Here is a 16,775-nt window from a genome sequence, read left to right as displayed (position 1 = left end):
ACAAAGTGCAGCAACAGGGCATAGCAAGAAAAGCAAAGAAGAAAAAATCAGAGTGAAAAATTACCAACTCATTTATAAAAACAGGTTTGACTCACAGACTCAGAGAGAACAAACACCTGTAAATTCTAGAGGAAAGGCCACTGAGGTAAAATATGCAATGCAAAAATTAAGCCCTCCTTAATGGTGCTTCCTTTCCATCACTGTTTCCACAGCAGTGATTCATGGCTGCCTGGCTGCCTGCAGCCCTGTCCAGAACAGGTTAGCATAAGAGGAGTCAAGCAGCCAGCAGCCATCCACAGGGAGGGATGCTTGCTCTCCTTTCTGCATATGGTCTGTTTGCCTAGCTACATTTCAATTTGGTAAAACATTCCTTGAAAGAATTACTTTCCAGGAATCGTGGAGACTCTCCTTTCTTGTTCTCACATGCAGAGCCAAGGTGTTTCACCAGGCTGGTAACAATTATCTGAAGGTCCAAGGGTTGGTGTATTTACACCAGGATTTCCACCTAGCTCTTCCCAGTCCAAAAATTCAGTTCAGGAAGAAGGAACTACAGTGTAAAACCCGCCTGCTCTAACAAACACCACAGAAGCATCTTGTACACCAACTGACATGCAAAAAAAACCCTAACAGATCATTTCTGGAGCTGACCCCTCTACTATGAGAGACAGACACTTGTGAAGGCCGCCATCATGCTGTACAAGTAGGTGCAAAAGAGAACAGGCTGCTGAACTCTCCCTACGGCTTCTGCACCAGTGATGCACTGGCTTAAAGAAACTACTGTTTTACCTGGTAGACATGAAGTAAAAAACAACATGAATGTGGCTTGCTCCCCACACCAGATCAGTAGTACTTCACCTGCTAGCTTGCTCACTTCTCACAGACACACAGACATACCTTTCAGATCAAAACATTCGAGGAATAGAGTCTAACATGCAAAAAAAAAAAAAAAAAATCAAAACAACCACCAGAACAAGAGAGACCTCCTTGGCCATGCTCCCACCAGTCTAATGGTGCAGGAAGCAAAGGTTTACTAAGAGACACACAAGGACAGGAAAGCAAAATCAAACTGTGTGCTTACTGTGAAGCACCAAACTTTGTAATTTAATGACACCAACTTTGCACTTTTACTGTAGAAAATGTTCTCTCTTAGAGAGGATACACACAAAGCACCCTCAATGGGCTTTCAGTCCTTTGTCATTAAATCTATCTACAGGAATGCCACAGGCCAGTTGTTGGAAAAGACTTGAGATGCTTCTGGGTTCAGGAGAAAAACAGCACCTTCTCCTACTCTGAACTAGCTTGCACAACATCTTCAAAGCTCTTTTAACACTCAGCTTAGACATATGTTTCTGACTGCATATTTAAGAGTCTGTGCACAGAAGGGAGAAGAACACCTTCTTGGTGGGCACAAGGGGAGCGTTCACTGTGGTTACAAGTTAGTTTAGAGTACAGTGAGTTTCTAGGCCCTTGAGGATTAGCACTCACTCCCATAATCTCTAGATTTAGGAGCTGAGCTTTAAAACTGTATTTTAGCCAAGGACTCCCTACACAATCACTCAAACTTGTCTTGCAAAAAGAGTACTGTGGAGTGACTTAGAACAAATATTTTTGTCTTGTTAAGTGTTGGAGAACAAAATTGCTATTTTATATCTCTCTATACATATACATAGAATCATAGAATCAACCAGGTTGGAAGAGACCTCCACATATTAAGAAAAATAAAGAGAAAGAGATCATCCTGGAAAATTTCAAATGTACAGTAGCATTTGTGAGCCCATAAATGAAAAAAAAACCCTAAAGGGAGATTTTAAAATGTTTTAAAGTATTTTGCCTGTGCCACCGTGCACACATTCCTATAGCTGCAGCACTCACTGGAAAAAAACTTTTAATTTTTTTAAAGAAGTGTATATATATATATGAAAAACATATACTTCCCTCTCATGATTTACTGCAAAACAGAGGCCAGCTGACCAATAGTGCACAATGGCGAAGGTCTGCTCACCATTCTCAAAGCAGAGGCTATAAATTTCAGCCTCTCCCTTCTCCACACAGCCTGCCAGTTTTCACATGACTTGTTGGGACTTTGTACCCTTTGGAATTTCCCTTCCTTATTAAACTTGGTCAAAGTTGGCCAGCAGATCCAAAAGGTAATTGGTGGAAAAGACGACAGGACACAGGCACTATCACAGAGAAGCCTCATTTCCTTACAAAGTTAAGATGAAAATATTGAATGTCAGAGCAAAAACAGGAGGAGCCCACGGGCAGGTGCAGTTTACAAAACTACAGTTAAATATAGTCAAGAAAGATTAACATTTTTCAAGCAGACATATCCCCTTTAACATAAACAGAGTCTTTGATCCTAATGCCCTAGTCAGATTTTAACACTTTAAACACCTCTGAAGCACAACAGCTTATACTGAACCTGGGATCTTTTGCTTGCTTGTTCAGGCAGGATGAACACACAAACCCAGGGTTCAGTCTAGGTACTCACTAAAATGAAAACACAATGTTCTGACATAATCTTCACTGGCTTTAAACTGGCAAAAGCACGTGTGCTTTTAACACTGGGCTGACAGGGTTACCTTGTTTTCCTTGAGTGAACAATACGTCTGGTTCACCAAGGCCAAATTGAGCTGTGCTGTGCATCTGACAGAAATGATGCAAAAATGTAGCCCTATGCTTTTTGCTATGATCTGCAAACAAAACATTTCTGTTTGCCATCAGAACTGGCTTCTCCTCAGAATGCCTGAGCAGAGCTCAGCCCTCAGAAGGCAGTAGTCAAGTTCCTCTGTCAAGGCCACCTTCACGAACACTGCCCTCAGCCTGGAAGGAAAGCTCCATCATTAGAACTCGTGCACGCTATCATTACCCAAATTCATGTCAGCACAGGTATGACCAGTGAGTTAAATATCACAGTTGTCAAAGTATGCACACACCTGAGCCTTCACCACTACTAGTCTCAGGATCCACGTTTCCCTAACATACATAGATGCTAGCATTCACTTATATACATATGAAATCACGTCATCATCAGTGATTTCCTCATCAGTGTTAACAGCAGATCTTCAGATGACTGCAGGTAACAAGCTTAAGGACTGAAGGCATGAGTACTGCCCACTTGGACTGACTAGCAGTGCCTAAAAGCTGGAATTCAAGCACCTCTCCTACTCATTACAACAGTGGTAACTACAGCAGCTCACCTAGATGACTTATCCCTTCCTTCTGAGTGTGTCAGTGCACTCACATCATTGTACTAAAGGAAAGAAATTTTAATGAAAACGTCCAGACTTGTCCAAAGAGATCAAAACTTGCTGAGAAATCTTCTTAATACGCAATCCTGAGCTTCCGCCAATGGAAGCCAGCTGTAGCCTACACGCCCTTCCAGTCGCCATTATGCTCCAGTACTAAACCTGCTCCCACATACTGACGAGCAGTAACACATCTCTGTGCCACAGCTGAGCATCATCTCTTGTGCTACAGAATGTTAACCAGTTCTCTTGCAGCACAGCAGGTAAGATTTGAAAGCTGCCTCCCTAAAACCTGGGAGGTTATTCTACACTTCAAACCACAGCAAAGTTCCCTTCATGTGACCATAAATTCACCTTGTGTTATCTAAACTACATTACAATTTACAGTGCACTGGCAAAGCATTTTCTAAGACAAGACAAAACCCTTGCACATCACACCCAGCATAAATACACAGATGAGGAGAAGGAGGCAGCAACACAGCTCTTTGCACTTTCTTAACACAGAGATCTAGGATCAATTTCAAGTACCAATTCAGCTCCTGGCCTTAGCTGAAAGCCCTGCAACAGGATACTAATAACTGTGCACCACGAAGCCTTCACAGTTAAAGGTCTTTTGCTGTTGACAGATCAAAGACGCTGGTAAGGCAAAAACGGTGGCCTCAAAGATCTTCATGGCACAAAAAGAAAATGTTACTTCCAGCCTCGAAACAGTCAGGTTCCAAAACAAGCATGTTAAAATAGAGAGCAGGATACCCAGAAGGACAACTGACAACAGGTTGTGCATGCAAACAGTCATCCGTTCAGGTAGGTATCTCGTACTATGAAGAAATCATACGCTGAAAAAGCAGACAAAGCAGCAAACATGCATGAAGGCTTGTATCTCTTTTTTTTCCTATACCCATCGCAGTTTTTCCCCCAACCACACACTATCAGTGTGAAATTGCTCTTTGCTGGGACACAGCAATGTAGAGCCCTAGTCCTCCTTTCAGTCAATCCATGTTGCACATCACTTCTCATGCTGCTTGACAATAGCCAAGGCTTTCTGCCCTAACCTTAAACTGCAGGTGGAACTCCCTATTCAACCTCCCTCTTGCAGCCACACCAAACCTGACATCTTCTCCAGACTGACAGTCTTGCTAACGACCCCAGGATTCAGACAAAGAGAGCGGAATTTTGCCCTTTATCCAAACAGATGCCAGCACTGCTCCAGGAAAGTTTCTTGGAACACGTGCAAAAATCACAAATCTGACTCAAGTCAGGTGTTGGATGTATTTGCCTGGCAGGGAGATAAAGTCTCTGCTTCTGCTATGACTGTAAGGACAAAAGGCTCACCAGAGTTCAATGTCACTTTGCTCTGGTAGGACTATGAGCTGGCAGGCTAAGCACTGCTCTGCCACCCAAAGGACAGGGTGACATGTCTAACACTGTCAGCCTTCCCTCCAAAAAATGCCCTACACACAGCTCTCACCCTGAAGACATACGGAATCACCTCTGCCCAGCTTGAAAAGGGACCTCACAGTAAAATGAAGTGTGGAGCAGACAGGCAATGCAGCAGAGCCCAATCCTACATCAGCTAGCACTGCAAACCCTGCTCAGTACTGCAGAGTTGAGCCTCTCAGCATCAGAGCTGCGGTAAAGCAGGTGGAAGAAATGTGTCAAGTTGCTGTTTGAAGGCATGCAGCAAAAGTAGATAGAGTATCTCAAATTAAGGAGGGAAACAATTACACAGACACTCTGCAGTTGAAAAAGGCTGCCCCACTGGCTCCAAGACTATTGCAGCTCTTTTTGACCTTCTAGACCAGATGTTAAAGCTCACGAGACCACTCTGATCAGCCCTGCTTTCCTTTGAACTGTAATATAAAGGTCTCAGGAGCCTTTTTTTCCCCCTCTCCTGCCCTTTTCTTAACACAAACAAACAACAACAACAAAACCAGTAAATTTTGGAAGAGATCAGAGATTAAGCAGCTTCAGGAGAGACTGGACAGCAAGGCTGTTCACACTGTAAATACTTTCCCTATTCCTTTTTCACAGAACTATTCTTTGCTTTGCCAGGTATCCATTCAACCAAAGATCACAAAATTTTGTACAGACTAGCCACAAGCAACCTCATACTTCAGGGACAAGCAAGTAGGGTACCAGCACTCCTCATGGGAACAACCTGGATCTTTAGGTCCACAATTTACTTTCCCCAATTCATATCAAGAGGAAGGGTCACGGCAAAGGCTTTTGGTAACTCCACTGGTTTCAGGTTTGCGTTGGCTAATTTCACTATAACAAATGGATTGGTATATAAGTACATCAGGAAGCTTTGCAACACTAAGACAGGTGAAGCCAGGTAAAGCAGGGCATTCATGTCTCCATATTAAGAAGCCAGCCCATATTCAGCTTCTCTAGACTGGCTTGACCCAGTTCTATTGTACAGTCCTATAAGGATCTGCATTTCCCCATCTTCTAGAGTGAGGCATCAGCTTCTAATTTTTTTCCCCTCCAAACAAGTACAAATCCATGGACTCTCTTTGGGTTTTCATAGGGGAGGGGAAACACATCCATAAAAGTTAGGGCAAACTTATAGTGGTCTTTTGTTGTTGTTTGTTTCCTCCTTATTTTGCCTGCTTTCTGTGTGGGAACATGCACACATCTTTTCTTCAGATCACTTTTGGAACAATGGACAAATCACCCACATGATCACAGTTTATAACATCACATAGGCCATAATACACAGGTTCAGAAGAATCAAAGTGACTTGCCTACTGCAACAGAAAAAAGGAGTCAGCAGTCAGGAAGGTGGAAATGAATAATTCAAGTAACCTTTCCTGTCTAGGTACAGCAGATGTGCCACATTTCTCTGCAAGCCTGAAAGTTTTGGGTTGGGGTTGCTCATTTTTCTGCAGAGCACGTACAGAAAGGGCAAGACAGGCAACCACTAAGAGCAATCCAGATACTTCCATAAATCAGCAGGATACAGCATCCAGTTGTTTACTTAGCATAATTTTACAGACTAGACAGGACAAGTCATGAAACACTGGGCACAAGAGCTGAGAAATGCTGCTATTAAAAAGGCATGCCGAAAACTTTCCCAAGCGATGCCAAGAGTGTGTGTGGGAAGACGTAGGAGGAAGAAGCAGCAGCATCAGGGGTTATAACAAACAGAAAAGAAGCAATTGTGTTTTTCCCTCGAAATCACTTACTGAACCTTTCAAAGAGAAAGCCGCTGGAAGGGTAACACAGAAGTGACACTGGAAACAACCAAGCAGCTGCAAGGAAAGCCTCCAAAAAACAAAGTCAAGCCGTCTGTCTAGGGTGTAATGCAAGTTAGCAGCTTAGATACAGGCAGACTTGCCAATTATACTTTACTAAGGTTTTAAATGTTATTTGCTTCACAAGAAAATGGATTCTTCTAACTAAACTGTGACTGCCAAATCTTACAGCATACTTGTGTTGCATCTGATAGCATCAGTCACAGCTCACTTGGTATCCTACAGTGCTGCATGCCAGTACACAGCAAAGAGCTCACAGAAACTTGACAGTATGGTCAGTGAGTGGAAGGGGTCAACACAGACCGAATGTTGCCTTCTTCAAAACAATGCCCCAATAGGAAGAGGCTCTGCAATAAAAAGATTAAAGACAGACTACAGGAATCTCTCAAATAATGCTTGACCCAACAATACACACACAGCCTGAGGTCCATCCTACATTTGTACTTTCTTAAAACAATTTTTACAGTGTTTCTACACTGATAGTTCTTATTGTTTTCCTTTCACGGTCATTGGGCTCTTCCAATAGAAGAGCTTTCAATTGATGAGGACTGCTGGGTTTTTGTTTTCATTTGTCTACACTCCAGTGACATTTTTTTCACCCTATATGCACTCTAGCTTCACACTCAGAAAGTGAAAATAGGACCTACATATGCACCATTCTGTAGGGAAGACTTACAGATCTTCAAATCTTACAGTACTTGCTTTAGTACTGTAGAAGTGAAGATTTTTGAAGATCCAGCAACCTTCTTAAGTCTTTTCTTAATTTGTTTAGAGAGAGTGAAAGGGGAAGAAACACAAGAGTTTCATGTATACCAGTAACAACTCCCCCACTATTTCAGGCAGCAGCACTAACTAGTCATAATATATTCTAAGATCAAGTTGAAATCTTCAGCCCACCTCCTCTTTTCTCATTCTTACCATCATTCTTCTCAAAATTAAAATCTAATCAGAAAACCACAAGAAAAGCTGAGAAGGATGAAGAGCATTTCCACAATCCTATGCGCATTAGTGATCTGTAATGTTTCTTCCAGCATCTCTAGCTGGAGGTTACACTACCTTGTTTTCTTGATGTGAACTAAAACGTTTTAAGGAAAGCCTTCATTCTGACTTTGACACCTTTTCTGTTTGGATGATCACGGTTTTACAGGGCAGCACTGACGTAACCTCTCTGATCCTGAGCAATGTGTGAGTTACGGAACTGGGGCCTTGAAAGCAGAAAACCTGGGGTGTGCCCACAGAGCGTGCCAACGCATTAAGCTTTCTAATTTGTTAAGAGTTCGGCAAAGAAAGCACTGGATCAGAGGCATCCCAGAAGAAAGTTAAGTTTTGTGTCTGTTCTCAAGTCAAGTTAGACACAACAATCAGATATCCTCCACTGCACTGCTTGTACTTAAGCAGAACGGCATCGCACTGCCAGAAAAACACGCACAGAGGCACAGATCACTAGAGCCAGCTGCTCACCAAAAAAAATCACCATTTCAGTTCTGTGGAAGGTCCCACTCAAGCCTCTTTCGCTGTGGGCATAGACAGAGTCAGTCACCATTAGCCTACAAAAGTAGCTCCTTTAATAGTCATTCTTAAAGCACTCTTAGAAGGTAAATTTGGGGCTGTAGCTCCTTCTGTGTATCTTTAGGAGCAGTGCTGAGAGCAGCAGTCACTGTCCCCTCTGTCCCTAGAATTCTTTCCTCCCACTATTCCCACAAGCTGCTGAGAGCTAGAATGAGGATAAAACTGCACAGCCCACCAGCAAAAGGAGGCGTTCATGAAGCCATTCCTTGAAGAACTGAAGCCATGGCTTGATGATACAGCCACCTCTAGTAGCAACATCAGTTTGAACTACTGGCCCTTCTCCCTGACAGCCATCAGCAGCTCTTTTCCAGTTGCATGCCACCTTCTTCATAGCGACAGCACAACTGTTTGTAATGACATGTGCTAAACTAGATCAACAAACCAATCCAGGTTATAAATAATCAGAGGAAAGAGAAGAGTGAGAGTATTTTTAACCTAGGGTCTGTTCACTGATCCAGGTCACCATATGGCCCTGGGGCAGTTGTGCCGACACAAGCGTTAGGAGACAGGCAAGGAAAAAAAACAGGCAAGAGTGGATAGGAATATCCTACACACACATGTGCCACTACCAGAATGGTACATGTACCATTGGCATCACCGATGCCTGCTGTTAGCAACAGTATAATCTATGCCTGGCATTAAAAAAATAGAGCTGATTTAGCACAACTTGGAAGATTTTACATCACATTTGTAGCCTCTGCAGACTCATTACTTCAGAGCAGAAACACACGAGCTCCACTGGTCCTCCAGTAAGAAAAACACCACTTTCAAGCTGTGTGAGGCTACCATCTCCAAACCCCTCCCTATGACTGCCCCTCACTCCCTTTAAAAGCATAAGCTTGTGAGACAGAATATACATTCCCAATACACAATTAGCTTTTCAAGACCAGCCAAGAGTTACAGAAAGTTTTGAAACATAAGCCATCTCCTGCAATACGAGCTCAGACATACTATAGAAAGTATTTTCCAATTGTTTTCCTTCTGCTGTGCAACCTCTCCATTACAACTGTTTGTGATTTATATAGGCTACTAAAAAAAGAGGGAGCATGCAGTACAGCCAATCTTAATGTTATAGAAGAAGATTTCTCTGTGCATGGTCCAGCAAGATGCTCTCTGTAAAACTGATGCACAAATAGAAACACTTCTTTGCTGTGCAAAGAACACTCACTGTGTGTCAACGGACCTTCATTCTTCCCTGTTTTGTCTGCTTGTTAACTGCAGCAAAAGAGCACTGCCTTCTCATGAAAGTAGCCTTTGAAAATCTCCAGCTGAAAATGTATTTTTATCAGGCCATCTTACAGTGTCTTGTGTGTAGCCCTTGGCAGACACAGCAGCTTTAGAGAGCAGCAATCACACTGCCCATCGATCACAGGGAGATTCAGTGATATGATTTGAGTCCTATCAGTTGACCTAACCCCGTCTTCTTGTTTTCCCTCTCTGCCCTGTCTGTTTACTCACTGCACTCCAGCCATTCACCCAGCAGCTTGTGTCCAAGGCCTTTTTTACTTGTTGACATCTATACACACACTAAAATATAAACCACTCTGCAGCCACATCCTTGTAGGAGTTTTGCTTAATGTAGCACTTGCTCCATATAATGTACATGTATTAACATAACTATTCCCCTAGTAGCTATGTATTGATTAACGAGTCCAAAAAATAGAAGACACTTTGTTTAAAGAGGCACAGTCTCCCTTCAGAAGTATGGTATCACCCAAGCATTACAGATCACACATGGGACAATCTCATTTGATTTTAGATCTGAAGCTGTTGTGTTAATTTGCAGATAAAACTCTACAAAATGCAAATGGAATCAACAGTGGAATAAAACCACGCTTTTCCTGATCTGTTTTGAAGACTTAATTTAAATTGCTTTTCAAACTGCATAAACTGAAAGGCTCCTAAGGACCCAGATACAGGCATGTATTTTTTACTTCTTTGACTGGGTTAAATTCCCATCTTTCCCATCTAAAGCTCCATAGAAAAAAACCCTGGGTCAGATACAGCTACTGCTTCACCCTGCTGAATTCTGCCAGCATCTGTTTATCATTCCTACGATGTTTCCCCTTTCATGTTTCTTGGAACTTTATTGGACCCATTCCTTTGAATAAATGCATACCCTCTGAATAAATGCATACCCTCTGTAGGCTGTACATGTACCCGGGAAACTACTGTCCTCTACATCAAGTAGGCTCCTCACCTTCTTTTTCAATAAAAGCAAGATGTTACACTTAAGAGAACAAAGTGGGAAGCAGGGAATCTGACTATTTTTCCCCCTCTAGAACTAACTTCTGAAAAGGGTGTGCTGCAAGTGTTCCAACATCTTGGGACCAGCCAAAGCAATTTGTGAAGGCCAAGGGCCCCGAAACACAAGCACACAGAAATCCTGTAAAGGGCAGATGAGCTTGATAGGCCAGGTCCTACAAGCAGAAAGCACATGCTCACATGCAAGGACCATGCCCTTCAACATAAATGTAAGTCAGATGCCATCTCTCATTATTAAATTTTACACACATTGCTAATGAAGTAGAATGCTCTGCTACTCACCTCAGTAACATCCATGACTTTGATGGCTGCTAGTTGACCTGTTTTGACATGTCGACCCTGAAGAAGAGAGAGGACAGTCAGCAACAGCATTATACTTATCCCATCAGCACACGCAGAGCAAAACATTCAGACCATAGTTCCAGCCACTGGGTTTTCCCCAGCTGTGCTGGGCTCTTCTGATACTTCATATGCAAACCAACAAATACTCTACATGACTTTTAAAAGAATTTTCCTTTTAAAATGTTCTTATGCACTCTCAGAATTCATTTCTTTTTCACCACATTAAAAACGTAATTATCAAGATCAAGCACAGACAGATTATGTTCACAGCTTCCCTTCCCCTTTAGCAAGGCTCACAGTCAGTAATGATAGTTTATAATTATGCCAGAAGAACCCCACATATCAAATATTTTATTTCTATGCATCAGTGCCTGGTACATGGGTGACATATTACTAAGTAAACATTAGCACATTTAAGGGGCTGCAAAAGGATATTTATCATTGTTTTGGTCTTCACTAGTAAAAAGAAAAGTGTGGTTTCTTCAAGTTATGCATCAGATCTGCATTGCCTCTCTTTGCCTTTCTGGTGATAGTTAGACAAGAACAAGATGTTGTCTCCCTTCAGCTACTCCACCATAAGGGTTTCTCAGTACAGCTGGAGATGAATTAACAAATCCCAGCTCCTGTGGCAGGGAGCTCCTACCCTTCCTTCGCCGGCCTCCCTCCAGCCTCCTGCACATATTTCTCCTGGGAGCACTGAGCTCCTTCTGGCACTTATTGGATCATATGATAAGCTGATTGAGATCACTAAAATGGCAGAAAGTTAACACAGAAAAAGCCAACTCTGGGGTGGGGCAGAGGACTGCAGATCAGGAAATTAAACTGGTTTGCTCTGCAGTCAGAGCAGAGCCAGAGCTGGCAGGATGCAGATCACACAGCTGGGAGGCAGGCAGCATGACAGGCTGGGACAGGCTCCTCCAGCCCTGGTGGGATGTAACTCACCTCAGCTGACTTCTGACAAAAGGTCTTTTTTCTCCAGTATATTTTTACACAAAGTGGGGCCATATCAATCAGCTGTTCTGTTTTTCCTAAACAGGCACTTAGAAACTGTATTGGTATTTTCCATCTCTTTACTTAACACCCTATAGTCTGCCCCAAGATTTCCAGTCAAACAGCCTGGCTTCCCAATGCCTTTCCCAAGCATCATCCCCAAAGACTCCTCTGAATCAGTCAAGCTTTTCAGCAAGAAAACTTTTTCAATTTTATCACTAGGGGAAAAAAAATGCAACAAAGTAATTCACTAAGTCTCTGTTACTTTCCTTCCCTCCTTGCCAATTTCTAAGTTTCCTAGGCAGAAAGCTATACACAGCATCAACTGTGACTGGTGGATATCAGCAGTATGCTATTTCTTTGACTAATATTTTAATGCATAGCTTCTTTCAAGACTGGCACCCTAGAACTGAAGCACTCCATACCACTCCTCTCTTAGGAAAAATCTTGACCCATTCACATCTTATGATGCCCTCCACAGAGCTAATGGTCAGACATTGCTAATGCACTACAATGGATAAAATCCTGCAGAATTCTCAGCCTCTGCTTTCTTTCACAACTCTTACTGTGCTGCACTCTCCCCTTATTAACCAATCCACATGATTTCTATAAATAAATCACTGTACTCGGGCTTCTGCCAGATCTGTAAACTCTATTTATTGCATGCATTTCTTTTTACAGATTAGTCTCAAGCTGGTTTTGATTTTGAAACAAAGTTAGGGTCATAATACATGTGCAGTGGCCAAGACTGACCTCACCTTGACCTTACTACTTCTTGAATCGAAGCCTTTCAGCAAGCCCAGGAGAGATGAAACTCTCGTTTCCCACCCTGGATCTATGCCTAATGACAAAAACCTGTGGTCTTCTCCTCCAGACTTACCATCCCACCAAAGGAGGAGGGGAAAACAATTTACATCAAGGTGAAAAATGCCTGCTTTCAGCTTTGCCTCTATTTTCCACAGCTCTGTGGAAGGAAACAAAAGGACCAAGGACAGAGGGAGAGGCACAGTTTGAGGTACAGAAAGAATATGCTGAAGGACATCTCAGAGTAAAAAAAGCTCACAACACTAAGGAGGGCTGACAAGAAACATTTTCTGAATCAGTTCACCATTCATTCAGCAGTAAAGCATGGATGCTAAAATGGTGGCAGAACATACTCCAAGCAGAAAAAGTGGCATACAGAAGAGCAAAGTAGCAAGGCATCCATCTATGAGAAGTCACATATTTTATGGAAAGTTTGTTCCATTTCTTTTTAAATCTACAAACGACTGGTGAGCTTGCTATTTCCAGAGAGAAGCCTGAAATTTCCCAGGGCTCAGTTTCACAGCTTTTCTCAAGACAACATTCCTCCTTGTGAGACCGGCCCACTTGGGATGACTAATGTGCACCAGCCCAAGCATCCTTCTCCTGCATCTTTATGTGATCCTGCTGGTGCCTCCACTAGTCCCTGTGAAAACCTGGGCCGTGACAGCTACAGCAGAGTGCAGCGATTACTCGTGTTTCACTTTGTCGTTTCTGCAGCAGGGATGGGAAAAGCTTCTCCGTATCCCTCCTAAGGGACTGGAAAGCAAGGGAACTGCAGACTGTGGGAAACGTGGGCTGCTCAGTATCCCAAGCCAAATTTAAACCCTGGTCATTTCAGAATATTGTTTAAAATTACTCCACATACCCTTTTCATAATGTATGGAGTGTTCATATTCTAAGCATCTGCAACGTATATTTAGGGGGGGGGGGGGGGAGGAAGTGGTTTGCAGGACATTGTATGAGCAAAGTAAAAGGACATTATAAACCCACTTTCTTTTCATTGAAAGCATTTTTAGAGGGAGAAGAAATAAACATCACAAGCACACCGTATAAGGAGGAGCAGTGTGTTTGTTTGTTTATCTGCCCAACAGCTCTCCTGGGGAACAGACTCCTCAAACTGCAGGCATGCTGACCTGACTGCTTACAACACCAAACGGCTTAAGCACCCCACTTTCACAGACCATTCTTCAGATCTTCATGGCCAGGCTTTTGCTTTGGAAAACAAGGTCCGTGTTAAGAACAGTCTACAACTACCTGAAGGGAGGTTGTAGCCGGGTGGGGTGTGGCCTCTTCTCCCATGCAACCAGCAACAGAACAAGGGGACACAGTCTCAAGTTGTGCCGGGGGAAGTATAGGCTGGATGTTAGGAGGAAGTTCTTCACAGAGAGAGTGATTGGCATTGGAATGGGCTGCCCAGGGAGGTGGTGGAGTCACCATCCCTGGAGGTGTTCAAGAAAAGCCTGGATGAGGCACTTAGTGCCATGGTCTAGTTGACTGGCTAGGGATGGGTGCTAGGTTGGACTGGATGATCTTGGAGGTCTCTTCCAACCTGGTTGATTCTATGATCCTATGAGTAAGAAAAACTGAGAAGTGGTTAAGTGCTAGGAGAGAACTACAGCAGTCACAGATGGGAGAAGCTCTCTGAACCCAGTCCCCGGCTTTCTCCAGTCTAACTTCCCGAGGCACCTGAGAGATGTGGTAGCCGGGAAGGCCCCAGAGCAGACACCATCTCAGCGACACCACCAGCTAACACTCCCGGCGGGACAGCATCTTCCTTGCAGAATGTGGCCCCTGCTTTAGCGCTGTCTGGAGTCACAGGCCCTCAGGGCACCCCAGGCACTGCCCGCACCCCGCCCCAAGGCACGGCGGAGGTTCCTGCAAGCTTGGCTTCTCCCGCCTAACTGCTGGCAATTACCATCCAACTATCTGAAAAACGCCATCAGATTGCAAACCATGCTAACAGAAAACAGCAGCTTCTTAAAATACACGTTAAATGACAAATATCACAGGATAACTGTCCTCTGGCCAGAAGGTTGGCCAGTAGTATTGATATGAAGTATACAATGAAGACGACACTCACCTAGAACTGTTTCCCGAGCTAATAGACTTGGAAAGGCTGCAGAGGGTGCACTGAATTACAGCAGCGACAGATAGCAAAGCCTGCCCCATCCGGACAAGAGTCTGCCCCTTACCAGGTCCCAGGACAGGAGCCGCCACAAAACATCAGCTGCACCAGGCTCTCATCCCCACGGGAAAGAGCCCAGCAACACATTCTCTTCATCTACACTGGATGTAAGGAACAAAATCTTAACAGTGAGGGTGCTGAGGCACTGCAACAGCTTGCCCAGGGAGGTCATGGATGCCCCCTCCCTGGAGATGTTCAAGGCCACGCTGGATGAGGCCTTGAGCAACCTGGTCTAGCGAAAGATGTTCCTGCCCATGGAGGGAGGGCTGGAAGTAGATGATAGAACCACAGAATCAACCAGGTTGGAAGAGACCTCCAAGATCAACCACTCCAACCTATCACCCAGCCCTGTCCAATCAACTAGACCATGGCACTAAGTGCCTCATCCAGTCTTTTTTGAACACCTCCAGGGATGGCGACTCTGATCTTTATGGTCCCTTCCAATCCTAACCATTCCATGAATTTGTGAATGTAGACTATGTTAAGGTTTCCAAACTGCCTGCCATTACTATGAATCTTTGCTCACTTTCCCTCTTTTCATTAACCTACTCATATGTAAAGCACTTTTTTATCCTCCCAAGGAAGCAAAACAAGAGCATTTTTACAGACTGCTACAATACCATTCTGTTTTTAAATGGACTGTAAGGATGAGCAAGTCAATGGAGTTGAACCTGCTGACCCTGAACCTTGTCCTGTTCCTTCTCCATGTTTTGAAACCCGTCTCTTCTCATCAACACTGCAGCACTGCAGCATTTAACCGAATCTTGAACTGAATCCACTACTTAAGCACATTCCCAGTCATGTCTGATAGCAATATGCTGTTTATTGCTCATCTCAGTGGGCTTTATGCATGTTGAAAAGTAAAGGGGACAGAGGAAATCCTTGACGAAGTGCCAAGATCTGCAGAACATTATAAATCTTAAGCCTACTCACACTCTCCAAGTCAGTTAATACATCTACTTCTTGCCCCTTTCTCCTTCTGCATAGCATTATTACTGTGAAATTTTTGGTTTGCAAAGGTTCAAAGGCAAGCAGTGTTATGCGCTGTTTTTCACAGTGCTTTTTTCCTCCTAAGATGCCTTAATTTTATCAAAGAACTATGCAAATCAAATGCAAAAGAAATCCTATCAGCTCATTTACCTCCTACCTCTCACTAATTATCCAAGATACGTATTCCACGGTAATGTAACTCCCCTGCTAACATGGTTTCTGGCTGTGTATTAACATGCCTTTTGGAGGACTGTTCCTTGAAGCTCACTCCCCAGCTCAACAGCACAGAAGCAGAATATGGGGCAATATCACACATCCAGGAAGGCAGGCAGTCTATGTAGCTAACAATTTTGCAAGCTTGGACTTTTCTGTGCACTGTACACATTTAAGGTTTTAGAAAAATTCTCTAACTTCCCAGTATCCTATGCTGGCAGTTGTTGAAAACAAGAGCAATTCAACTGAATTAAAACTCTATTTTCAGTTGCTACAATATACACTGAAGCAGTAGGATATATTTTAACATGCTACTAAGTGAAAACTCACCACCATACCACCCAACAGTAATGCTGTACAATGCTCCCGTGCCAAAATTAACTTTTCTGTTTGCTTCTCATCTAGTTTATTCTAAACCTCTACAAGTCTGAGGCAACAGTTCATGAAGCGATACTCTGCTATTAGGCTGCACACACCAGAGCAACAAATGATACCTTATTATTCCAATTAATGTTTACCATCAGCTCTTTTTGCCACTTGCTGACACAGAAAGCTGTAGACCAACTACCATTGCACTGTGAGTTCTTAAGACTCTACAAGACATTTCTTCCCACTCCATGGAAAGACTAGGTCTACCCTGTGCAAAATGATGAGAATAATGCTTGTAGAGGAAACATATGCTGTCATTTTGCCTGTCAAAAATGCATGTTGGCACAAAGTGAAAGCAACCTCCCCAGTGAAAAACAAGTAACAAAATATAAAATATTCTTAAGCAAGAAGTCTATCTAGTTGTGTTTGTAGAGGAAAAAAAAAAGATCTGTTGCTGCTGATTTAGCTTACAGAATGCTCTATAATCATAGGCTCCAGTGATGGGGATAAATCTGTAAAAGCAGATGATGTTTATCTGGCATA

General features: G+C 43.2%; 1 protein-coding gene across 4 annotated transcripts in view; it reads right to left on the bottom strand.

Annotated features, from left to right (window-relative positions):
* Nucleotides 1-16,775, bottom strand: part of MAP4K4 (mitogen-activated protein kinase kinase kinase kinase 4) — a 176,042-nt gene that overhangs the window by 82,737 nt on the left and 76,530 nt on the right. For all 4 annotated transcript variants that reach the window (XM_064143604.1, XM_064143605.1, XM_064143606.1 and 1 more), the window contains exon 3: nt 10,622-10,678. In XM_064143604.1, coding sequence (XP_063999674.1) covers nt 10,622-10,678 — 57 coding nt within the window. The remainder of the gene's footprint in view (nt 1-10,621; nt 10,679-16,775) is intronic.

This window comes from Pogoniulus pusillus, chromosome 5, assembly GCF_015220805.1.
Source record: "Pogoniulus pusillus isolate bPogPus1 chromosome 5, bPogPus1.pri, whole genome shotgun sequence".
In the NCBI taxonomy this organism is placed as follows: Eukaryota; Metazoa; Chordata; class Aves; order Piciformes; family Lybiidae; genus Pogoniulus; species Pogoniulus pusillus.
Note: the sequence above shows the minus strand (reverse complement) of the source record. Positions and strands in the feature narration are given on the sequence as shown.